At 38.3% G+C, this 26,020-nt stretch overlaps 1 protein-coding gene across 7 annotated transcripts in view; it reads right to left on the reverse strand.

Moving 5' to 3' along the window:
• Positions 1 to 2,037: 2,037 nt before the first annotated feature.
• Positions 2,038 to 26,020, reverse strand: part of PAPOLA (poly(A) polymerase alpha) — a 62,224-nt gene continuing 38,241 nt past the window's right edge. For 2 of the 7 annotated variants that reach the window (XM_049612192.1, XM_049612194.1), the window contains exons 14-22: positions 25,878 to 25,997; positions 24,454 to 24,563; positions 20,526 to 20,647; positions 16,145 to 16,287; positions 12,479 to 12,579; positions 12,026 to 12,246; positions 8,143 to 8,205; positions 6,216 to 6,290; positions 2,038 to 4,169 (exon numbers count right to left, since the gene is read on the reverse strand). In XM_049612192.1, coding sequence (XP_049468149.1) covers positions 4,074 to 4,169; positions 6,216 to 6,290; positions 8,143 to 8,205; positions 12,026 to 12,246; positions 12,479 to 12,579; positions 16,145 to 16,287; positions 20,526 to 20,647; positions 24,454 to 24,563; positions 25,878 to 25,997 — 1,051 coding nt within the window. In that variant the 3' untranslated portion in view covers positions 2,038 to 4,073. The remainder of the gene's footprint in view (positions 4,170 to 6,215; positions 6,291 to 8,142; positions 8,206 to 12,025; positions 12,247 to 12,478; positions 12,580 to 16,144; positions 16,288 to 20,525; positions 20,648 to 24,453; positions 24,564 to 25,877; positions 25,998 to 26,020) is intronic. The other 5 variants (XM_049612193.1, XM_049612197.1, XM_049612195.1 and 2 more) reach the window with 5 other exon arrangements.

Consider the following 26,020-nt stretch of genomic DNA (forward strand, 5'->3'; position numbering starts at 1 on the left):
TCACACGCATGTGATCTTTCTGAAATGTGAACCTGAGCAGAGCCTCAATTCTACATTTTCAAGGAAAGGCCTGTGAACTAGGAGATGGCGGGGGGGGGGGGGGGGGGAGGGTGCTTCAAACTCCATCCCTTTCGATAAAATCGTATACGCTCGGTCGCCGATCAGCCGCAGTGATGTCCACAGGCCCCGGAGACAACAGTGTGTCTCTGAGGAAGAGGAACAGAAGCTGAAGACTCCCAAGTACAAGAAATCACTTCTAGGATGAAGTATAGACAAGCACTTGTAAAATACACGGCTCAGAAATACTGATGCCAATAAAGCCACATAAAATGTCACGAGAATGTTTCAACTGGTACGTACAGAGAAAGGATGAATAAATGGATCGTGCCAATACAAAAAACACACTGCGCACAATTAAACAGGCCACTTGTCACGGTATGACTGAAAGTCACGTTTATTACAGAGCACACTCAACACCTCAGGTACCAAGTTCAGGTCTAAGTGAAGACAGCCTCCATTTGTGATTCTGGTTTGAAGAAAAACTACCAGGAAAGGAGTAAGGTGGAGAATTTGAAACAAAACACGCAATTCAGGCTAAAAGCAACTAATTTTCCCTGTGCTGTTCTTTTATTAGAATCAAAATAGGCAAAAATCTATCCACAATTCAATGCCTTTTTAGAGAAACCGTTTCTGTTTTTGGGCAAATGCATTTAAGTGCACAGGCAGTTAGTACTCCCAGGGCTCGGTCTCCAAGCTTGTGTATATTAATGATTTACCCTTTCGTACACCCATTGCTACTTCGAGCTGCTGATCACTTTTTGCCACCTTGACTGCAGCCAGAACTAATGCTACGCAGAGAGCTCCAAAACATTTTTGTGTGTGGAGAAAAACACAGAGGTGTTAATTAGAAAAATACAAACTTTATTCCAGAATATACCCAGAGCCACAAAACACACAACTTTCAAGTATTCTGCTAATTCAGCAAGATGCACGAAAAGCCCAAAGACCACGTAGGTGACCAAAGTCAGAAAGTGTGATATTCAGTCCCATGTTTAAGTGTCTGTCTAGGTAGAAGAAGTCCGGCAAGTTCAGGTCTGTAGGTGTGAACAACGGAGTCAAGGATAATTTTTACAATATTTTCCCTTTTACTGAACAGCCCCGGAAGCTTAATAAGTCATCCCGTGTTGCAGTCGTAAATTGTTATACACACACATAAGATGTATAGATGTATACAATAAAGGTATAAGGATTTGGCATTTCAGGAACGAAATACACACAAACGCGTGTCCGGGAGAACAACGGCTTTTACCTCGGGAGGTCCGCCCCTCCCCTAGAAGCACTTAAGATGGCCACACTCAAGAGCGGGCCACTACAAACATACGAAGCAGTTCCCTCTTACCCCACGACTTTAGTACGCAACGTTGAGCATTTGGGGGGGTTAAGAGAAGCAGTATCTGGTTTGGGTTTAGTAAAATGAGAAACAGGAGATCTCAGCTGGTTGTGGTCTAGAATCCTCAACTCACTGAAAAACAACAGCGCCACCTGCTGACACGAGAGACAGAGGACCAATCGCATGGAACACCAACAGCTTTGGAAAAGAAACGCATCAGCAGTACACGGTCCACACGACTGAGACAAATATGCAGAAGAGGTATAGTGTCTACGTACACAAATACTGTAGCCAGAGGGGCAGCTGAGAGTGAATTAATGGTAACTATATTCACATTTTCCTCCTTATAATGATCACGTATATGAAAAATACCGATTATATAAGGTACCGATCATTACTAGACTGCCACTGCTAAGCATACGTTAACAAGAAGCAAATCCTTTGTCAAGGTAACCTAAGTAAACTCCTTTGCCAATCTTCGCTGACAGCCGTCCCATAAAGTTGTAAGTATAACCAATGTATCGCTGAAAAAACAAAAGAAATCAAGTCAGTCCGAAGAAACCAGCCAACTGTGGGATTGTGCTGTTTTTTTTTTTTATTGTGTTTTCAATGGAGAAATACATCATCTGTTTACAAAATAGCTCTTGAAAAATACAAGGAGTACAGATACTATAAAACAAAGCAAACTCCAGTCATGAGACACTACATACATCATGCGAAAGCAACAGTCTGATCTCCAGGTTATGAAAACTAGAATTAAAAAGTCACTACACAGAAAAGGTCCAAGTTTCCAGCTTGGCAAAACTTGGGTGCAGTTACATGAAACGTTTAATAAACTGAATTGTTTTCCCCCGATGTGTAAACAAAATGACAAGACTAAATCTGTGCCTGGCAATTTCAGTCTAACTCTGAAGCTACACAAAACACACAGACACCTTGTACACTTCACCTGTTAGCATGACCATCTTTTTTTTTTTTTTTTTTTTTCCTTAGGTGGCGGGAGGAAGGGCAAGGTGACTGTGCGGAGCGAAGATGTGGGAAGCGGAAACACGGTCTACTAGACGTTATAAGGTACGGTGAAAAGAAAGCCTCCATTAATGCATAGCCTAAGGGGAAAGACTACACTCCAACTTTGGAAAATTAATTTGGAAGGATAGGGGAAGAGTTTAAGTAACTGCAGTTTAACATGAAAAATGCACATGTGATAGAATGGAGCACAATGGAAGATTCATAAAACATGCTCATCAGAAAAATCTGTTAGGTTTGCTTTGTCCAGATTAAGAAAAGTGTAACTAAGTTTATCAACATCTGGCATCCCTCGTACTTCGTGAAGACGGATATTCTGCTGCTTAATTATGAGGATTTATTTTCTTTAAAGAAAGGAGTTCCTAATCTACTGATCGGATGAGACAAAATGAAAAAGGAGTAGAGGGCTGACTAGATGCCAAGTGCTTGCTAGAAATGATTTTTAAAATGTTTCTACATGTAAAATTTACTGACAAATTTCGGTCAACCATTTAAAAATAAAAATTAGTTTAAAATTCTTGGAGAAAATGCCTTTTTGCCCACATGTCTAAAATTGAAAATCAACTTCACTACAGAGAAGAGTTCCGTGGAGTGTACAAAATTCCGCATACTCAGAGATCAAATGGCCTTCCGAGACAGGTCGTCACAGTCCACGGGCGTGACTTCTAGTCACCCTCAAGTCTCAGCCACGGGACCAAAATTTAGTGTTCTGTGCCATGTGGCCACAGGATCATTGGTTTCACATCATGGCTTAAGAAAATACTGGCATTTTGTTTTTTATGAAATCAAGTTCTACCTTACTGCGTACAAGCAGAAAGGGAAAAGAAAAGGGGCGGGGAGCAAAAAGCTTTGTTTCAAAGACAAACAGGTTGAAGGCAAAAGAAACGTGGAGCTTTAACAAGCTCAAAGAAACACAGTCGCTGGCTGATCGCTGATTTGTATGCACTCTGAACAATTCTATAAATAAAACCAATATATCATTTCTTAATCATGACCCCATCAAAACCAACTATTTCCTAATTATTCTCTCCATGTCAAATATATACCCTAGGATTGACATTTCATTTGTAAGGGTTCGCGCTCCCGCACAGGGACTGAACGAGATGTACTCTTACCCTTTCCCTCAAGTAGAACAGGATACCGCTGCACGACAGTATCCAGTTTGCAGACTGATGGTAAAGGAAAGTTTTCAGGAAAAAAACGAAAATCCATCAAGCCGAAAATCTAAAATTAGTTCTCCTTTCTAATAAAAAAATTACATAAAAGTGCATCATCGAACAAGGAATTCTTATGCCAGTTTGTATTGCAAATTTTCCAAACAATGCATCAAACATAAACCCGATCCAGATGTCAATTATGGATACAAATATAGCTTGAGGTGTTTTTTTTTTCTTTGTTTTAAAGGCAGTAATTTTTTTAATTTTTTGAAATCGTTAATGCAACTGTTGCTAACACAATAATAACAGTACTCCTGGCTTCACATACTAACCTGGACTCTTCCGATCAAGTGCTGATTAGCCCAGTAAGGGAGGCCACAAAAAAAACCTAAATCCATTTTCAGTCATGTCTAGTCTTGTACCCTCCATTCTCCTTTTTTAGCATTTGAAGACAACAGGTTGAGTTGGCAGATATTGTTTATGGACCCCTGAGGTTGTTTTTACCGATTCAATCTCAGTTTTATTGAATTCTTGATAACAGGAATAGGATTTGCAGGGAGAGCAGGGATATCAGAAAGGTCTGTACTGGATGTTTTCTGAGAACGAAAGCAAAGAACACAACATTGTTCAAAGCACTGTAACTTAAAAACGAGATTTACTTTCCACCGCTTTACTTTCTAAGAAATGGATGGGACCTTACCATAGACGTATTAAAAATTTTAAGAAAAACAAAAATGAGGTGCAAATAAACACGACTATTACTGTGAAATGATTTGCTCCACACTTGTAGAAATTTTCAAATAATAAAGGAGGCATATTTTAGCAATACACAGAAAACTCCTAAGTAATTTAAAACACAGATTTATAAACACGCTGCTCTAAGGATGACCTGTCATATAGTTATTCAATTCACGTTGCACTATATTTACTCGAAACAGCACTAAGAGCTGTAGCATTAACTGGTATTGGAGCACCCCCATGTGGGAGAACACTTAAAATTCACCTTCTACACAGGAGCAGCAGTTACCGGTCAATTTATCATTTTCTGACCGTACAAATTGTAAAAATCGATACAGCCGAGCCAGAATTTAATTCCTCTAAATTTTAGCAAAGTTCCATGTCAAAAAAGGATTAAATCACAAGCCTCTGTTAACATTCAAAAACAGAGATAAATTTTTAAGTGTTTTATTATGGGAAATTCCAGGCATCCACACAAGCAGAGCACGTTGGCTGATGAATCCCCACTTGGCCGTTACCTTCGCCGGCGGCCCAACCACAGCCAACCACCCCTCTCTCACCTTCACCCCCAGCTCACTTGGAAGCAGATCCCAGAGATCCTAACATGTTGTCTGTATTTCAAGTTTATCTCAAAGCAGTAAGGACTCTTTGTTACACGCAGCTACGACATTATAATCCTCTCCCCAGAAACACAGACACCGCTGCTATTACCAAATAAAGGGATGTACTTCCTTGTCATCTACATAATCACTCTTTTTATAACTGGGTGTTTTCTCTCTCAATGGCTCTAGGAATGCTTACATTAGAATATAAGTTTTACTCCCTCATAAATATACCCAAAAAGGCAAACACCCACGAGTACTGACCACAATAGGGATGAACTTATTAGTAAGGCAAAAGTATGAGAACCGTTCTCCAGAGTAGTGCGGCAGAGGCCAAAAGCCATGCAATCGCATCCCAGGAGTTCACGACTGCTGAACAGCTTTGTCCACGTATCAATACCAGGCACATTTCCTAATGCTGTTTTAGTTACTTCCTCCACCCCGAATTTTTATTAGATAAAAGTTATGGAAATAAAAGACATTCCAGAAAGTGAACACGATGGTTCTCTCTTTAGAGGCTATGAGGGCTGATGGTCAGCAAAAACACATTTTAACATTATCACGTTAAAATAACCCTGAACCTTACAAAGCAGCGAAATACCACTGCCTCAGCTCAGCAGCTTTGCTGTGAGCAACACCGACCTCCCGAGGGTCACCAGCTCAATGTGCACGTAAAGAAAATATTTACTTCGTGTCAGAGTGTGACCTAGACGTTGAAGTAGAATCAATCTGAACAATTGTTTCACAAACAAATGAAGGTTCCCAAATCACTATTTAAAAAAAGATTCCAGGTGCCTACTGTATGCAAGGGACTGCCACAGAGAGAATTTCTAGGACAAATGAAAAAATAATTTTAAAGAATTATGGGTTACATTAAATTAATAATTGAAAATCAGAAGTAAAATGTGAGACAGAAACACATTTTAAAAATAAAAAAAAAATTAAAAAAAAAAACTTATCAACCTCACAAAAAGATCCACAAAGAATGGTTTTTGGTTCTACCATAATTTAAAATTCACTCTGACCTATAAAGAAAACCTCTGTAAGAATACTGCATCTTGTGACTACTGAGGATTTAAATGATTTGCAGTATCAAATAATATACTCAGGGAGGAGTCGGCATCTGGACAGTGCAAAGAACGGTCCCATTAAATCCAATGTTCTAGCTTTATGCTACGATACAAGTAGTTACTGTCACAAAGATAATTTTAAGGGTCTTTGGCATATGCTCATTTTAGTTCATTATACCCCACTAATCTTAACAACATTTATAAAACTCTCCTTGCTTTTTGCACTTAGTACCTGAGAGGCCAACAGAGAAGCCGCTGTCTGAATAGTTTCTGATTGAGTTGTACTTGTCTCTGTATCAAGTTGTTCCTGTGAGACAAAGAGGACGGGGGAGGAAAGAGACTTAAAAAAGAATAAAAGAACATAACTGGGTTTGGTGGCTAATAAAGAAGACAAATTGGAAGACAAGAGGGTCAAGAGAAAGATGGGACTACATCACAAACTCATCTAGTAAGCCTCACCGTAGGCTCTTTCATCATTTCAGATACACATAAATTTCTACTTGCCTACTTAAATTCTATAGGCATGGTCAAAATCTCTCATGACTTTCCAACTACCTCCAACTTGGACATCTGAAGAAAATAATCACTAAAGATGCACACAGGCACATTAAGAAATGTTGCCCAGACAGTAATTAACACGATACAAACCCAAGCTCTTAGCTATGTGAAAAAAACCCAGTTACTATTATTAAATAAAATTACCCAAAAGGACAAAAACTGCTCCCACACCTTTAATTAAAAGTAAAAAAAAGTCCCTGAAACATTTCTCTCTCTCTCTCTCTCTTTTTTTTTTTTTTGGTTTCTCCTCCCCTCCTCAATAATCAATGCACTGATCTACTCTATTATCAGAAAAGACAGGGTGAACCATGTCATTCCTCTGAACTTTTTTAAAGGTGTGCACAAAGCAAAATAATACATACACACAAAGATGAAAATAAACATAAACATTTGAATTTCTACAAAACAACATATACAAAAAAACAATGAAATGGCAATTTTCTCTTACGAAACAGAAAGGGGTAAACAGGGTGTAGGTAACAGAAATGGAAGAGGTGCAGGCCTTCTGAAGGACAAACTGGCAAAATGTTATCAAGTCTTAAAAGTAAGTGTATGACCTGCCTCAGCAATTCCTTTCGTTAATTTATTCTAATAAACATACACGGATGCCAGGTATTTAGCTACAGTCAATAGGACAATAGAAAAGAGCAACTTTTTTTTTAAAACAGAAACAATCGCTAAAAATAGGGAACTGGTTGAATAAAATATAGTAATGGCCTTGAGACAGCATTCTAAATAGCCGTTAATATTTTGTGAATTATGTAATCACAGGAACAGTTTCTCCTGGTTTACAGAGTAAAGGTTGGAAGGTAGAAGGCACTGGCACGTATGCCCAAATAAATTCTATAAAGACATCAAAAGAACACACGCTAAAATATCAATTATGGGAATAATTTGGGGAAAGTATTTCCAAATTTTCTACAATACAAGGAAAAAGTTAAAAGCCTTCAGTACATTCCAATTTCAAAAAAAAAAAGACGTTCGAAGTCTAACGTGGCTTGGCTAAACCACTCTCTCTCACCTCATCTACCTCGCCTCAAGCCCCACGCACCCCAGAAGGCTCAGGTCAAAACGTTCTGCCAAAGACATTCTCTAAACGCACACACCCCAATCGTGAAATGACCTTCTCACTTCTCGTCATGCCCCCAATCCTATATACCCTTCAAGAACCGCCTCAAACACTTCATACATGGTCCTTCTACGAAGCCTCTTGCCCAGCGTTCCTGCCCTCCTGCCCTCACCACACCTGCAGCCTCCATTACTTTGATCTTCTCTGGTAATGTGATTAGTTGCATCTACCTCCTATCTTCTCTGCTTGATTACAAGTTCTTTTAAAGGTACCGAACATGTCTCACTCGTCCCGCCGTTCCACTCAGGGTCCACCCAGATTACTGGGCCTTCAGTAAGGAGCTCACACATTTGAGAAATTCAATTTCAGCACTATAAATTAACATTCAAAAGGGACAAACACTTCTCTAAAAACAATACTGCAAACAACCTAAAGCCTACAGAACAAAAGACAGTACAATATTCTAGAGACATTTTTAGCACATCTTCTGTACTCTTAATCGTGTATGTATTCCAAGGCTAAATTAATATACCTTTGTTTCTGTTTTATCATGTCCACTCAAAGCAAGACAGTTAGCATCTTCGCTTGTTTCATCCTGTTTTTGAAAAAAAAAGCTTTATTCTCTAAAATGAAAAATTTAGATTACTTGCCAATCAATGCTTTAATTGATAAAAAAAATTTAATTTTTTAAAATTCAAGTAAATTATAAATTATAAAATAAATTATAAAATAATTTAACCTGTAAGATCAATTATGGCCTTAAAATAGATTACTCGCTCACTTGAAAAAAAATTTTAATGTAACATATTTAATTTGGCTTCAGTATCTTCCAAACTTAAAAAGAATATGAAGAAAACTGTTACTGTTGATCAATACCACCTAAGTACATTCCCCAAAACCACGAGTTTCAGAAAATATTTTTTGTAAGGAAGAGAAAAAAAAGAGTTCTTTGATCAAATAATTTACAAACTTGAACACTATCACACCACCTCCGCCCCCTTTTTAGGAGATTCACGCATATATTGGCACATAAAAGATTCTGAGAAGTTCAAGAAGGAATACCTCTTTAGCTTTCCCAAACTTAATTAACCACACAATCCCCCTGGCTTAGTAAAACTTATTAACATCCTGAAGAAGAGTGCTCTCTTCTGATCTTAATTTTTTAATTTATTATAATTCTATTCAAAACCAACTCGTTTTTGGTAAAGGAGGGAAAGGAGGAGTCAAAAGTTACTGTACTTTCCCGTTCCTGCAGTCACTTGCAATTAATGTCACTTTCTTAAGAAAAACTATCTTTTAACACTAACTTCTCTGCTATGTATTTACTGGCCGAACTTTTAATTTTAAATGTGGCTTTAAAACAAGACATAGAAACCACAGAGTTTCTATGATTGGGAGAGATTTAACAACAATATAAACCAATTCCAATAAGGACCTTATCTGCATCCTGCAAACATTACAAACTTAAAGAACAGTAATGTGTCACAACTGGGCAAATTTCAACACTGACTGGATATGTTAACACTTCAGAATTATTGCTAATATTGGCAACTATACTGGTGTGTGTGTGTGTGTGTGTGTGTGTGTGTGTGCGCGCGCGCACATACAAATACACGCACACATGTGGTAATAATATACCGTAGTTGTGTTTTTAGAAGTCTTGACCTTTACTATACACAGAAATATTTCTGGCTGAAATGATATGCCTGGGATTTGCTTCATAACAATGGGAAAGGAATCAGATGTGTGGATGAAGAGGGCTGGCCATGAGGTGCTCAACTGCTGAAGCTAAGTGATATAAACAGGACTGTTCACTGTAATTTTGTTCATGTTTGAAATTTTCCGTAAGTTTAAAAATACATATATAGCATCACTGAACCATATAATCTGGGTCAAACATTTTTCTATTTTTATCTTACCTTCCATTCTTACCATTTATATGTATTTGTAAAGCCTTTGCATATGATGTAAATTAAGCAGACGTAAACTCCCTGACAATTCCTGAAACCCTCCCGTCTCAATGCATGTTAGTATATTATTAAGACCTGTGGTTTCTTTCTGGTTTGCTAAAATTTCTAATATCAAGTACTCACTAACAGAGCATAAAACACCCGGTTTAGGAGAGCTTCAAAATTAGTATATTCATAACAGTCCTCTGCTTTAGCACCATGAGACTTAGCCCTGGGTTCTAATCCCAACTCTGACTTTAATTAGCTTTATAAACGGAAAAGCCACTGAAACTCAAGTTCCTCTTCCAGGAAATGAGATCAGTCTAGGAGATAACCTAAGATCTCTTTTATATTGTAAAATTGTTTTTGTTAGTCAACTCCATGGAGTTTCCATAAGCAAAACCTAGACTGTGAGAAAACCTAAGAAAACAAAACAAAAACAAAAACAAAAAACTGCAAGGAAAAAAGGGAGGGAAATCTGTATTTTAAAGAATACTTAAGGGACATCATTCAATAGCTACACAGAGATCTTACTTAGCTCCAGACTGGAACAAATAAAGACTTTTAAAGAAAAAAAAAAAAAAAAAAAATCAATGATGATGCAATCAGGGGCATGTGAACACTGACTAGATATACGGTATTAATGAATTTCATTTTTCTAAGCGGGTTAGGTTTATTTTGTTTAAGCTGTTTTTTGTAATCCTTACCTCTTAGAGGACTTTAAAAATACTACTGAAATGACATGATGTCTCGGTTTTGAATCTAAATAACCCAAGTACAAAGGGAAATGGAAAAGGATGAAGAATTAAGGGTATAGGAACTGGCAGAGTCCCTTATACCTGAAGCCACATAATGGGTACACGAAATGATTCTCTTGTGTATGTATTTAGAATTTTCCATACTAAGTGCGATAATTCTATATTCCTACTGCCTCTCTAACTAGACAGGAAACATGAGTGTTTTCTACCAAGGTAAGTGCAAACCGAGGTACACACACTGTGCCAAGACACAGGGAGTCAGAGCTCTCAGGGAGCCATTAAAAGAATTAAGCCATTAACAGTAAGGGCACAGAATGAGCAGGCATCTAGAGTTATGCTTAATATACTTTACTAAGATAAAAAGAAATATGAATTCTGAAATGCTCTGCCAACTGCAAACAAGCACCACCAGACAGAATGTGGAGCGACCAGAACTGGCACGTTTTCAGGTTGCTGCACGACAGTCCTGGAGCACTCGGGCTTTCCTGAAAAGATTCCAGGGCCTCACCCCCGGAATCTCTGATTCGGGGTATCTGGAGGCCTCCATAAAATCTCTACCAGGAGGGGGGGGAAAACGCTGAAAAATTCTGATGTACAACCAACACTGAAAATCACTGCCTTAAGAAGTAACTACGCAGATGGGTTTTCAGAATGCGTGTTGTAAGACAGGATATAATATGTTCACTCTTCATTTAGCATCATTAGGGTGACAAAAGTCATCACATTATTCATATTTACTTAATAATGACTATTTCAAAAAGAAAAAAAAACAAAAACCTAAAACAAAAGGTTTCAGAGTAAGCTGGGGAATAGAACACTTACAAATTAGAGACAATCATTTTTCACTAGTACAGATTAAAACATTCCCTTGAGAAAATCCAGATTCCCCCCTCCCCCCCCACTCCTCCTTCTAAAGAAACTTTGGTGAAATGAGTAAACTCCTAAGTAACAACTTATCAGCCAAAAGTCACAATGAAATTGGGAGTTTCTGGGGTGTCACCTCTGGGGCACTGAGGACTGTCTCGCTAATAGCAAAACAACACGAGAGTGACTCCAGGGAGCAACAAAATTGTGTAACAAGGCTACTTACTTCTATTTCAGATTTTCAGACCCACACCAAAACAATGTGCACTTTGATGGTTTTCCTAAACGGAGACCCTGACAAGGTAAACTGGCCACTTATAAAAAAATGAGAGCACTGCTAGAAAATTTCCTGAAGGTTGGAGGAAGCAGTCATCCAAGGTCTCAAAGTTAATCGGACTTGGCAACTTTTGGTTACTCATTCACTAAGAATTCCCTGAAAACCTCTCAAATTTAGTAACCCTATAATCCCGAGTACAGTGTAAGAATCTCCAAAACCCATTTCAATCACAGAACTGTGTCCTAAGGCGCTATCGAAGGATTAGCGCACATAAAAGATAGAGTTACAAGAGAATAATAAATTAGGATGACTGACGTGGAAGCCCATGCTACACTGTATTATGGACGAGACAAGCTACTTGTAAATGAGAGGCACGGCTTTATGGAAGAGGCTGTCACTGGGAGGAGTAGGAAGGGTGAAGAGAGACTATGGCCCTAAAGTGCTACGTAAAGATTTTCTAAAGCATTCTTCCTTGCTGCTTCTCAATTTGGGCTCACAAAGATTTTCTTCCACTGGATTTTAAAATACGCAGGCTGGTATTCCCATGGCTAACTAATATATAGATACCTCTTCTGTTTTGGTTTTCTTGGGGCTCTCTTCTTTATGAGGTGAGGATGTCCTCTTGACTCCTACTATAGGATTAGGTATTTTTGTTGCTGCATTTCCTGAAGGTCTAGGTGGTGGGTTTACCAGACGTGTTGAGGAAACAACTCTGGAGACCGTAGGCTTTGGTGGTGGTGAAATGGCTGGCTGTGTGGCAGTTTGAGGAATGCTTTCACTCGATGTACCTAAGAAGGTCAAGTACATGAACACACAAAAATTACAATAAATCATATTAACAGCAAGTTACAAGTAAAGCTTTATTTAGGTCTCTGAATTTTACTTCACTGATTATTATACGACAGTGTCAAACAACTGAATTCAGGCAACTTAATCAACAAATAAAGCCATCTTGCAAAACGAAGGATAAAACCAAATACAGTGTAAATATTCTCAAGCCTGTCAACCCCATCACCTTACCCCCTGAGCTTTCACTGGAATTTACTTGTGGCACAGAAACTTCAGTAGCCTGTATGTTGGTCACAGATGCTGCTGTTACAGCTGGAGCAGGACTGTTTCTGCTAAAAGAAAGAAAGAAAAGAAAGAAAAGAAAGGAAAGAAAGAAAGAAAGAAAGAAAGAAAGAAAGAAAAGAAACAAAACAGTGAAATATAAAATTCCATAACAAAATTTAATATGCGAAGTTGTTTGCTAAAGGAAATGATTCTTTAGTTTTACTTCTACATATACATCAGTAACTGACTTTGATAAAATGTAGCCAACAACCAAAAGCACACAGACATTCTAGAGCAGTGCTGTCCCACAGAACTCTTAGAGCTGTGCTGTCCATTATGGTAGTCACTGTTCACATGTAGCTACTCTGCACTTGAAATATGGCTGGCAAAACAAGGAATAATTTTATATGATTTTAATAAATTTAAATCTCTACTTGTGGCTAGTGACTAGCATATTAGATAGGACAGTTCTTTTTTTAATGTTTATTTTTGAGAGAGACAGAGAGAGAGAGCGCGAGAGCGAGAGTGGGGGAGGGGCAGAGAGAGGAGACACAGAATCTGAAGCAGGCTCCGGGCCCCAAGCTGCCAGCACAAAACCTGACACGGGCTCACACTTAGCAAACTTCGGGATCATGACCTGAGCCGAAGTCGGACCCTTAACCAACTAAGCCACCCAGGTGCCCCTAGACAGGGTAGTTTTATTTTTTTTTTATTTTTTTATTTTTTTTTAAATTTATTTTTGGGACAGAGAGAGACATAGCATGAACGGGGGAGGGGCAGAGAGAGAGGGAGACACAGAATCAGAAACAGGCTCCAGGCTCCGAGCCATCAGCCCAGAGCCTGACGCGGGGCTCGAACTCACGGACCGTGAGATCGTGACCTGGCTGAAGTCGGACGCTTAACCGACTGCGCCACCCAGGCGCCCCCAGGGTAGTTTTAAAAAAACAACAACAACAACAACAACAACAACAAAAACAACCTGATTGTATCTGATTTGGGGAAACAGACTTAACTGATGTGGGGTATAAGAAAACTCTGTCAAACGCTATAAATAAAAAATAAGAAATTTCTTATTTACCTTTCTACAAAGGTAGAAACTCTGTAGTTTCTGCCTACAAAATCTAAGGGTTCATAACACCCTAAAAGACCACCCAGTGACCCAGATACACAACAAAGGCTTTCAAAGCCATCCCTCCTCTTCTAGGTTCTGGATCCCACTGCCTCCTGTCATCTCAGCAAACTCAAACCCTTCATCCTTTACTTTCCTATCTCTTCAACTTTTCTGTCTCAAATCAATCCTATCGTAGTTAAATAATCTCATTTTAATTACTTCCCCCCTCCCCTCCCCCCCCGAAGAAAAACCAAAGCACAAAGTCCTCTGTAAAGACTGTCACTCTCTCTGCCAACTGTGGAACAATGACGCCAGGACAAGGCGGCAACACAAAAGGACTTTGTGTTTCAGTGCCTACATGACATTCAGGTGCAACCAGAGCAGTCAGCTCACTAAAGCTCTGGAGAGTTCACCGGTACAGGGAAGCCCAGACATCAACAAGCACAGGGGTTCCCCGTCCCCCCTCCCCCCACCGAGGAAGACGACAAGGACACAGGACTGTGGAGAGGGCACACACATCTAGTGTCTTAAACAGAAAGGGACAGCTGGCCAGAGAAGCACCACAGATGCAGGAGAAACCCAGAAATAGCTAGCAAAATGGCTAGTGTATAATAAATACTCCAAGTTTGCTAAGCAAATATACAATTATAAACTTAAAATCCAGAAGTTACTTACAGAAGATTACTATTATGTAAGAAACTAATACTAAAACTTCTGAAGTTACTTAGTATGTATGCCTATTTACATACATGTGCACAAACTCAAAGTACAAAAGCTTCTATACAAACCCCAAACCTCTTATTAAAATGTCTGCTTCTTTGTGGCAGAGGGAGGGGGGGTGGGGAAGAACACTCAAACTTAAGAAAAAAAAAATCCCTGGAAATTAAGACTCTACAAATGGGGAAGTGCTTTTAAAACTACAAGATTTAGAATCCATGTTCGTGCCTGAAGTCTTCAGACTGTGCACAATTAGCCTAAAAACACAGCACGCATTCAAAGGCCAAGAGAAGAAAAGTGACCCTATCTGACTGCACGCCTACATCTCCCCTACTGCGTATTTGTCCAAAGAATCATCCTAACCTCCACCTCTGCCATTGGTTCTATTTTAACTAGCAATCCGATATTTAAAACTGCTTCTTAAAATACGAAATATGAAATATAACACACATTCACAAAACTGCTCAAGTTTTAAGTATCAACTCATTAATTAACAAAATGATCGGCACAACTAAAAATATTAGCAGCACCTGAGAAGTCTACCATAAACAGCTCACTTCGAAGATACCCTAGTTATTAAAACAAACAAAAAAAGACTCTGCAAGCATATACCGTAAGAATTTACAGAAGTAAAAATAAATATGGCTTTTTGTGTTCTAATTTTTGCCACCATAGCCATGTCTTTCTTTCGTAAGAAAAGTATTTAGGGGTGCATGGGTGGCTCAGTTGGTTGAGCACCAGACTCTTGATTTCAGCTCAGGTCATGATCTCACAGTTAGTGGGATCAAGTCCTGTGCTGGGCTCTGTGCTCACAGAGCACAGCCTGCTTGAGATTTTCTCTCTCTCTCTCTCTCTCTGCCCCTCTCCCACTTATATATAAAAAAAAAGTTTCCTGTAACTAAAACCAGCCCACAGAGATCTTCACCTCCTTCAGGAGACCCCTAATATTTTCATAGATATGTTCTCCTGCTGCACATATAGAAGCAGCTCCAGGACAGAAAGGTGGTTTTCTCTCTCTTGTCCATTCTCCTTAGCACACCACACAGTTCACTGAAGGTTAGCAGATATCTCAATACAGCTCTTTCTGGATTAAGTTGGGATTACATCCCACTAAAGCCATCATAAGTTGAAAATATCTTAAGTCGAAAATCTATTTAATACACATAACCAACTACCAAACGTCATAGCTTAGCCTAGCCTACCTTAAACATGCTCGGGACACTTACGTTAGCCTGTAATTGGACAAAACCACCTAACACAAAACCTACTTTATAATAAAGTGCTGAATATCTCTTGTAATTTACTGAATACTGTACCAAAGGGAAAACAGAATGGTTGCATGGGTGCAGAATGGCTGTCTGGGTACCGGCCGTTGACCCTGTGACTCAGGGCTCTCTGCCGGTGCCAGGCATCGGGGACTATCGTACACAGTATGTTGCCAGTCCCAGAAAGGGTCAAAATTCAAAACGCGACGCATGGTGTTTCCTGACTTTGTCCTGCTTTTGCACCATTATAAAGTCAAAAAATGTCGAACCACGAAAGTCAGGAACTATCTGTGTCGGAAACTTGAGGGATTACGGCGCTAACATTCATTCATATCTGAATGAAGACATACCTGTTCCAAAAACGGAATACAAGTACGACACAACAGGACAAAAATAATTACTTCCTCCCCAAAATAAGTTTAATTGCTGTTTTTAAAAAAGTCAGAAGATGGGGAAAAATAAACAGATGACTTTAACGAGAGAATCCATCAAATGTGTTTAGTCAACAGCCACTCCACTTCATCCCCTCGTCTGCCTTACCCCTGAGAGCTGCCAGAACTGTTCAATGGACTGGTCTTCATAGCACTAGTAGGTGAAGGCACAGACATGCTGTTGTCACTGTCCATAGACAAGTCGAGGCTGCTGTCATTGAGAGGTGTCAATCTGACACCTTCCGTCGAATGCTGCAATTAATAAAATTAAATATTTTTAATTTTACTTTAAATTAAATATTAGATAAATTAAATATTTGAAATATATTTCAAATGTATCTTTATTTTAGCCAGATCTCTGAAACACCAACATCTTTTACTCTGATAAATGATTTCTATTAGAAAGTACAAAGGAATGAGGTCCGGAAAAACCAGAAGTGTCATGCTGACTTATAAGGCAAACATTTGGGAGATGTACACTTGCTGGCTTCCAAGAGGCCTCGGACCACAAGACAGTTCCTCCACGGGAGAAAACAGGAGAAACGGTGCAAAACTAAACGTACACGCTGTCCTTAAGACACGCTGCGCACTAAAAAGCACTCTCGTGTGGAAACAGATGGACCTTAAATCAGAGGACTATGAATATACACAGACACACAGACATGTGTATTAGGAAAACAGTCTTAATGATAAACACAATACTAGCAACGAGGATCTCTGGTTATTGGGTTTATGAGCAATTTTTAAATCAATTTTTAATTATTCTGAAATGAATATAAAATCGTGTAATTTCAAAAAAGTTATCAACTAAGTACAGTGTAGCGCCACTTCTAAACATTTGTAAATAAATGAGCTTCTCTCAAAGCAAGAACTTCTGGTGCTCTGACCGCCAACTTAGAATTTTAACATGACACATCCACTAGTATAAATTTTCCTGTGAAAATAAATTTTGTGAAAGTGAAACCTAATATCCACATGTAAATCCTAATGCTAGTCTTGCTTCTCAAAAATCAAAGCACTCAAAAAGGTTATTTAATATAGGAAAGCCCAAATAAAACTTAAACTATGAATGGTTCTATGGGATGAAAGTTGATTTCTAAACAACGTAGGTTTCTCTTTCTACAATCAATAGTATTGCAATATCAAATTGAGTTTCTTCAGCTTCTTTTTTTTTCCAGAATACTTTTTAACCTTGGTGCTCATTTACCTACAGGAACATTTTATTAAATTGTTTTTCCTTTCCTTCTTTTTTAAAAAGGTATTATTTATTTATTTTGAGAGAACACGGGCAAGCAGGACAGGGACAGAGCGAGAGACAGACAGAAAAATCTTTAGCACAGAGCCTGATGCAGGGCTTGAGCTCACAAACCATGAGACCATGACCTGAGCCAAACTCAACAGTCGGATGCTTAACAGACTGTGCCACCCAAGGCGCCCTCTACAGAAACATTTTAATGGAAAGGATTGCACTGTTGACAAAAACCCATACCCCATTTACGTGTATGTGCATATGTGCGTGTGCTCTCTAGTTACTGATCAAACGGGGAAGATGAGATTTGGCAGAAGGGAGAGGAAGAGAAAGTAATGCCACTTGTTCACGTAGTCAGTTGCGTTGTGAAACAAATCTTCTAGTGAACATCTTTCCTACACAAAAATGCTACCAATTTCACTCTCCACCAAAGATTTGTACAGGAAGAAAATTACACTCAATTCTACAGTTACTTGCCTGACCAGGTGATCAAAATACCTATGAGACAACAGGCCACTGCTGAGGATGATCTGTGAACGTGGAGGTTTTAACTGGTTGGTCTGAACACAAAACGGCTGCTCTGCTTTGCCTCTGTGTCTATACCAAATTTGGCAAGAGACTTCAATGCCAAGAAATCATAAAGATTCTATAGAAACTTTCCAATAAAAGATAAAGACAGAACATACTAAAGAGAGAAACCTAGGTTCAAGTCATGTTGCTAACTCTACAACCTTGGGCAAGTTTTTTAGCCACTCTGTTTCTCCTATAAAAGACATACTTGTAGACTGTTGTAGTATTCAATACAGAAAAACACTTGTACAGTGCTTTGCAAATAGCAGTTTATAAAAGGATGGTATTAGTAAGAGTCTAAAAGAAACGCTTCATGGATCTAGATTTCTAGATACTTCTAAAAACAAGAAAATACTATTTTACTAGTGGCTAGAAATAATCCAAATGATGTCAAATCAAGGACAGATATAAGCATACCATAGCTATACAAAGAAATACTAAGCAGCCACATAGTATTTGTAATGTAATGTAATCTGGATACATAATAAGCACCCAAAGAGGAGGTCACAAAAGGCAAGTATCACCAAAAACCTTTTAAAAATACATATGTATAGGTTACATATGTGCACTGAAAGGTCTATATAGAAATAAAACTGAAATGCTGAAGAGTAGCTGTTACTGGGTGATAAGATTATAGTTAAGCTTTATTTGATAAATACAATGTCTGGACTAAATAATAAATTTCTGATCATTCATAAGTCTTTTCAAATTCCACATGATTATGTGTAAGTAGATAAAACTTTAAGAAGTAGAAAAAAATTTACTTAAACTATACTTTAGTTGCTCCAAATATCAATGTAGGAGGGTTTTTGGTTTTTGGTTTTGTTTTTTTTTTTTTTTAAAGTAGGCTTCATGCCCAGCCCGGAGCCCAACATGGGCCTGAACCTATTACGATACTAACAGCAAGACCTGAGCTGAGATCAAGAGTCCGACACTCAACGAACTGAGCCACCCAGGCACCCCTAGATAGGAATTTTAATTTAAAAGGTAATCTGAACCAAGGGTCCTGGAAAATCTAATTACCTCAGTTATAAATAGCTGTTTTAATGGATGTAAGTGTTAAAGAACAACAATCTATTTATATTCACATTCACTTCTGAAAATGCGTAAAATGTTTACATATTTTTACATGCAGTAAATACATATTTAAGTGCAGTTGTTTTAACTCATTAATAACACCAAGGGACAATTAGAAGACAAATGTCTGACTTGACACTTTAGTTTAAAAATAAAATTATTCACTGGTAAACTTTATGTATGCTTTATAACAATTAAACAAATAAAATGGCTTGAAATAACAGCAGTACATTTTATCACTTTCTAGATATTACTTAGTTAACTCATAAAAAAGCATCAGGTTGAGAAGAGAATGACAAGCCGTATAAAGGCTTTACTGTGGTAAGCCATTTTAAAAATGGAAATGCCTTTTACACCTGCATTTTAGACCAAAATAAAAAGACAAGTAAGTACCTCTGCCCCCAAAGTTATGATGATAACAACAGAAACAAGTATGAGCACTATGTGCCAAGCACAGAGTACCTATAATATCCTTACAAAATACCTAACGAGGTAGATAAAAATATTATCTCCATTTTAAAGAAAAAGCGAATCAAGAACATGATGTTTGTTCCAGAATTGGCCCGAGTCTCACAGCTGGGAGGCCGTGAAACCTGAAATCGAGCCAGCTGACCCACAAAGTCTCGTCCTTGGCTCAGATGCTTGTACCATAATAAACGCTATGCTCTAAGACAAAAACCTTATGATGCTGAAGCCCTTTGTGTGTTAGCTTCGTCCTCTGTCCCAGCCCCAGCCCCAGATGACCAACCATCACCCTGAAAAGTGGTGGCCATCGTTCTCTAACAGACTTTTCTTTCCTATTCTCTCAAAAAATATGTCATTTTACATTTTTAAACTTGCAAACTTTAGATAAAATTATTAAATAGTACATATTCATCTGCATCTTTCTAACTAAACATATTAATATCATACAGCTCTAGTCCAATTATTTTCACGGCAGTGTGTTAAGCATTCTGTTACAGAAATAAGCCGTCTATTTTTGAAATCATATAACGTTAAAAATCTAATTGTCATCTCTGCACTAAAATTCTAATATATTCTCTAGAAGTCCAAACGAGAAAAACACAGCTATAAGTTATTCAACAGGAAGCACGATTCCCAGAACAATAAACTACAAAACATTAATTCTGGTCAGCTCTGCTTGTGATTTTCATACTCCACAACTTAATTTTTAAGCAATATACATATATAATTCTTAACAAAATAAAGCCATTTTTATAACAAGCCACAGAATTTACTTGATCCACAATTTACCTAATTTGTCTACTTTTTAAAGGAAAAGAAATCAGGTACTGATATAGGTGGGATAGTAAATGGACAGTAGAAAATTCTGAAAAGAGAATATACGTTTATATCAAATAAGGGTAAAGAAGCATCTCCATGTCTGTGTGAGGTCTGAATCAAGTACATGCAAGAAACTTGACCGGAAGCAAGGTTTCACATAATGGAGCTGCTCCCTAGAACAGATTTTTCACCTGCTGTGATCTACTTCATGTGTGTGACTTACTGAGTCTAAACGCTGAGTAACTGATAGGCTGAATACAGTAAAAACATTATGTCAGTAACGCTTTTGTTAAGTACTTGCTAAATTTACCTTTTTCTTTTTCTGAAGAACATGATTAGGTAGTAGTTGATGGAGTTGCTTTCTTTTTACATGCATTGCAGCAATTTTCATGTCCACCTCAAACATCTTGCTGTTTATTGCTTGCCTATAAACTACACAATTAGGAAATTGTTACAAGAAATAGCAACATTTTAATAAAGGCAGTTAAACTCACCCAGCAGAAGCTATTCTAAGTAGGGATCTTCTTCTACCAATACTGTACATAAAACTTCAAAACCATCAGGCAAAAAAATGATCTGACAAATTCCATTGCCTGAGCAAACTCTATCACCACAAGGTGTATATAATGAATAAAAGCACAAAGTATACTAATTCTTCCAGTGCAATAACTCTTCAAATAATTTTATTTTTATGTTTATTTTTAAAAATTTTTTAATGTTTATTTATTTTTGAGAGAGCGAGCGAGAGAGCGAGCGAGCGCACAACAGAGTGGGAGCAGGGGAGGGGCAGAGAGAGAGGGAGACACAGAATCCAAAACAGGCTCCAGGTTCTGAGCTGTCAGCACAGCGCCCGACACGGGACTCGAACCCACGAACCACAAGATCATGACCTGAGCCAAAGTCAGATGCTTAACCGACTGAGCCACCCAGGCGCCCCTATGCTTGTTTATTTTTGAGAGAGAGTGAGTGCATGAGTGGGGGAGGGGCCGAGAGGGAGGGAGACACGGAATCCGAAGCAGGCTCCAGGCTCTGAGCTGTCAGCACAGAGCCTGATGAGGGGCTGGAACCCACGAGCCACGAGATCGTGACCTGAGCCGAAATCGGACGCTTAACAGACTGAGCCACCCAGGTGCCCCTTAAAATAGTAACTTTAAAGAGTAACTCTAAGAAACAGCAGAACTGGACAAAAGGAGTTTCTAAAACCCATACCCTTTTGTGCTACCAGTATAATTTACAACTCTAGCCCAATTATGTAACACATGTAGCAAAAGTCAAGCTTATTAACTACACCTAAACACACCGTTTCAAGAATCTGCAGAAAAAAAGACTTTAAGTAGCAACATGTTCTGTTATAGAAATAACTGAATAGAGGTCACAGGAACAAAAACAAGATGCTACAAATAAATTAATCCACCTAAGTTCCAGAGAATCCCAAAATGGAAAAATCAATTCACTCAGTCATACAACGAGTATTTACTGAGCACCTACACTGTATCACACTGTTCTGGACATGGGGGACATAGAAAAGAGTTAAGAGACCAAAAGAACTTTATGGAGTCTACATTCTCATCGTGACAATACAATAAATAGGAAAAAAAGCAAGTAACAAATATTTCGTATCAGATGATGGTAGTGCTACAGAGGGAAACTGAGTAGGGAAGACGAGGAGAGAAGCTGGGCCTGGAAAGTGAGAGGACATGAGCCTGGAAACCTAAGTGAAAGTAAAGAAGTAACGGGCGGAACAGCATTCATTCCAGGAAGAGCTAATGTCAAGGACTCACTTTGGGAATGTCTGAGGAACCACAAAAAGGCCACTGGAGGGAAGGAAAAGTAAAGGAAAAGTGAAAGTCCTTTAACAGCAGTTCTAAAATCCCCAAAGCGCCCAACACAGAAGTTTTTCCTAAAATGGGCATCAGAAGTCACGTGGCAACAACACACCCTGATCTAAACTACCAACGGGTGGCTATTTGGTCTCTACCTTTGCTTACTTAATGCAAATACCGAACAGTTCCCTGCAGAAATGTTCCTGTCTCGGACTACCAAATACCAGGCATCGTCCAGTCCCCACTAGGAATCTTACTTACTAACTTGATTACCTTCCTGGCCCTGAGATATATGGATAAAGGATTCTGAACTTACAACAGGAAACGAGGCCAGAGACATAGTGAGAAGGCCAGATCAGGTAAAAGCTTGCAAACCACAGAAAGGAAGGCCTGAGACTTTTATTCCAAATTAGACGGGTAGCCATTATAGGTTTTAAGCTGGTGAGACATGATCTGGCTTAGTATCATTTTGGACGCTGACTGAAAATAGCTATTATTCTATTAATAGCTGGGCGAGGTCAGGCCGGGGAAACTGTAGTAACGGCAGTAATACAACAGAGCAATGACAAAGGGCCTGGACTGATGTGACGGCAACAGAGATAGCAATTAGTAGCAGGAATCTCAATGAATACTACAAGTAGAGGCAAAAGGATTTTTTAATGCATCAGTATCAAGTATGAGAAAAACAGGAGCCCAGGAGGACTTCAAGATTTCTAGCTTGCACAAATACAGGGATATAGTTGCCAATACCTGAGATTAAAAAGATCTGAAGAGAAGGTGGAAGAGACTGGAAGTTAAGAATTGGAGTACTGAACATATTAAACTTGTTTTCTGAGAAAATCTCACCAAGTATTCCATTAAAATGTTTCAAGACACAGGAAAACTAAACACTTCCTTCCCAAAATAACTACAAGTCCTTTAAAATCTTGATGGTTCATTAGCACAATCTTTGATAAACAGCTAAACTTAGATGAAATGCACAAAACCAATTTTCTAATTCAAGTGTCTCTACATGATTTGTTAGTTTATAAATAGTTTAAGTCGACATCAGAATTTTTACTTTGGAAAAAAACATTCTGCGGTGTTCAGCAAGTGAAGTTATCACCCTCCAAAGCACATGCTAAGAAATGTGTAGGAATGTTTTCGTTGTCACAGCAATTAAGGGTTACCACTGCCAGGGACACTAAATACCCTTCAATGTTCCCCACAATAAAGAAACGTGCCACATCCCACTTACATCCCTAGAAATGAAAAACTTGCTTACCAATTATTTGAACCAAGAAATCAGCTCAATTTTACATAAGAAACAGAGTGTTTTTAATCTGAACTTTTCAAGAAGGCAACTACCAGGTGTCTCATTTAGAGTTCACCTTTCAATTTACTGGAAACTTTAGCCGCTGTGTCACCAATGGCAATCCTGCCTCTGGCGGTCTCTTGGGTCACAACAGAGAGCACCTGCAGGAACTCACAGATGTCACGCTGCTGGCGACTCTACACATACGTGTAATCACCTGACTACTTGCGTCTGCCTCCTAGTCACCGCACCTGAGCATTTACACACCGAAAGACACACTCTTTTCCTTTCATTTCTTCACACTTAGTGTACGATACTGACTTTTTAACAAACTGGACCGATTTCTGTCTCTCCTCTAAGGAGGTACAAAATGTTTAATGTTACAGCTGAAGGTTCTTAGGGGAAAAACTCCTTATTGGGGACAGGTGAAAATGACATACACTAATTTTTTTTTTTTTTAACGGGGAGAAAAGGAGATGTGTAAGAGGAAAAAAAGAGTTAGTCCCTATTCATCACTCTCTCCATGTGTATTCACCATCCTCTTGGAAAGTTGTGCACCTATACACACACACACACACACACACACACACATACACAGAACAGCCTTAGGTTCTGTGAACTACACCCACCATGTGCACTTTAGTTAAACTGGACTACCTTCTATCTCGGGGTATAGGTTAATGTGAAATGTAGCTCTAATCACCCTATTCTCTACCCATGAATCAACACTGGAGTCGATTATTTGACACAGAGAATAAAATTTCCTCAAGTTACCAGATGTCTAGCTTTGAAAATGTCTAAAGTTCAACATCACTGAGGCAGTCAGACACAGACTCAGTCCTTCACACAATCAATACTCAAGTGGCATCCAATTTTATAAGTAATTGTGAACAAATTTTAAATGGTCCTCCTTAACTTTAAATCTACAATACAAAAAAATCATTTTTATCTTAGACATGACCAAAACTAATAGCTAATCCCAAAACATTAAGATTATTTTGATAACCACTGTTCAATATTCCCAAGTAAATTAACAGTTACTGCAAATATCGCTATGGTATACATGAAGACAAATTCAAATATGCAAGTTATGGGTTTTGATCATCCAAGTAGAGATATACCTGTATCTGTGAAAGACTGAATATCATAGGTGAGATCAACACTGAGATTTTCAGAGTTTTCTGTTTTTTTAAACACTAACCCAATCACCCACATCGTGCGAAATTCTTCCCTGCAAAGTAAGAAAAGCGTTACTAGTTTATTTCATGAAAATGTTATCAATGTGGTTACAATCTGAGGTACGTGAGAAAACAGGATACAAATGTATGAGCAAACTAAGTTCTAAACCCGAACCCGATCACTACTCCAAGCCCCTCCCCATGCCTGTCATTCCCACCCCTAACCCTGACCCTATATAAACAGGGTGCTGATGGCCAACGTTAACGACCCGAAAGTACCAAAGTACAAAAAAATGACCCGAAAGTACCAAAGTACAAAAACTATGTTCAAACTGAAGAGGGAAAAGGAATAATGCATTTTAGAAAAATCTGAAACAAAAAAGGTGATTCTAGATATAAAAATTTAACTAGAACTTAACATACATTCCTTAAAATGTTACAACTCAATCAAAAATGTGGCACGGACAATAATGTGACTACAGCATAACAACAGGAACAATGGGTGATTCAGCTACTTTTGAATCTCTATCAGTAGACTTAATAATCTACTGAAAATATCAGTCTTTTAGTAATTTAGATTACAGCCACAAAAAATTATAAAAAGCTCAAATATACAACTCATTTACAGGATTGCAACAGGAAATAACCTGTATAAACAAATCAGAATAACAGCTAAACCACTGCAGCATAATCTCAAATGATCAATTACTTCTATTTTTCAATCTTTCTTTAATGCTACTTTATTTTTTTAAAGCTCGCTACTCAAACTCCCTTCACGTTCCAAATGCAACAAAGTATAAAGCAAAGTAGATTTTGTATGAGTAATAATACAGCAACCACTGAACCAGAAACTGACCTATAAAAGACTCTTAAAAGAAAAACATGAGCCTTTTATTAACAGATCTTCTCAATGTTCCAGAATCCATCACAAATCGGATTTTTGCGAGGTCAAATGAAAGCATGTTCTTTTTTAAAAAATTAAGATAAACAGCAAGACATATTTAGTATAGCAGCTATTCTAACAAGCACCGCACAGTAAGGTGGGGGTGGGGGTGGGGGGGGAGAAATGTAAAGAAATGCTAAAAGGCAGATCTGCATAATTTGAACTCTAATTAGTTAATAGGTACCTCATCATTAGACTATTATCAGAGAAAATTTATTTGAGCATTGATTTTTCTCAAGAAATAGTTTTTCTCTTCAAGGTTTCTGATGCGGAAAACCTAAACTATAAATCTCAAATTGGTTTTGTGCCTTATCTGATCAACGGAATAAGGACACTAGTTATTAAAAATCGACTATAAAAAGCTTCTGTGAGTAAAAGCTGAAAGGGAGAGGAGGAAACTAGATGAAGTTAGAAGACTGCTTACTTGTCAGGATTTTCTTTGGGTGCTGGAAATGACTGGGGATTCACATGAGCCAGTGTAATAAATTCATTCTTCTCCAAACTTCCAACCAGGATTCGGATTTTTGATTCCACCAAGCCCACCCTGAACAAATGTCACTTAGTATT

Source organism: Panthera uncia, assembly GCF_023721935.1.
Source record: "Panthera uncia isolate 11264 chromosome B3 unlocalized genomic scaffold, Puncia_PCG_1.0 HiC_scaffold_1, whole genome shotgun sequence".
Classification (NCBI taxonomy): domain Eukaryota; kingdom Metazoa; phylum Chordata; class Mammalia; order Carnivora; family Felidae; genus Panthera; species Panthera uncia.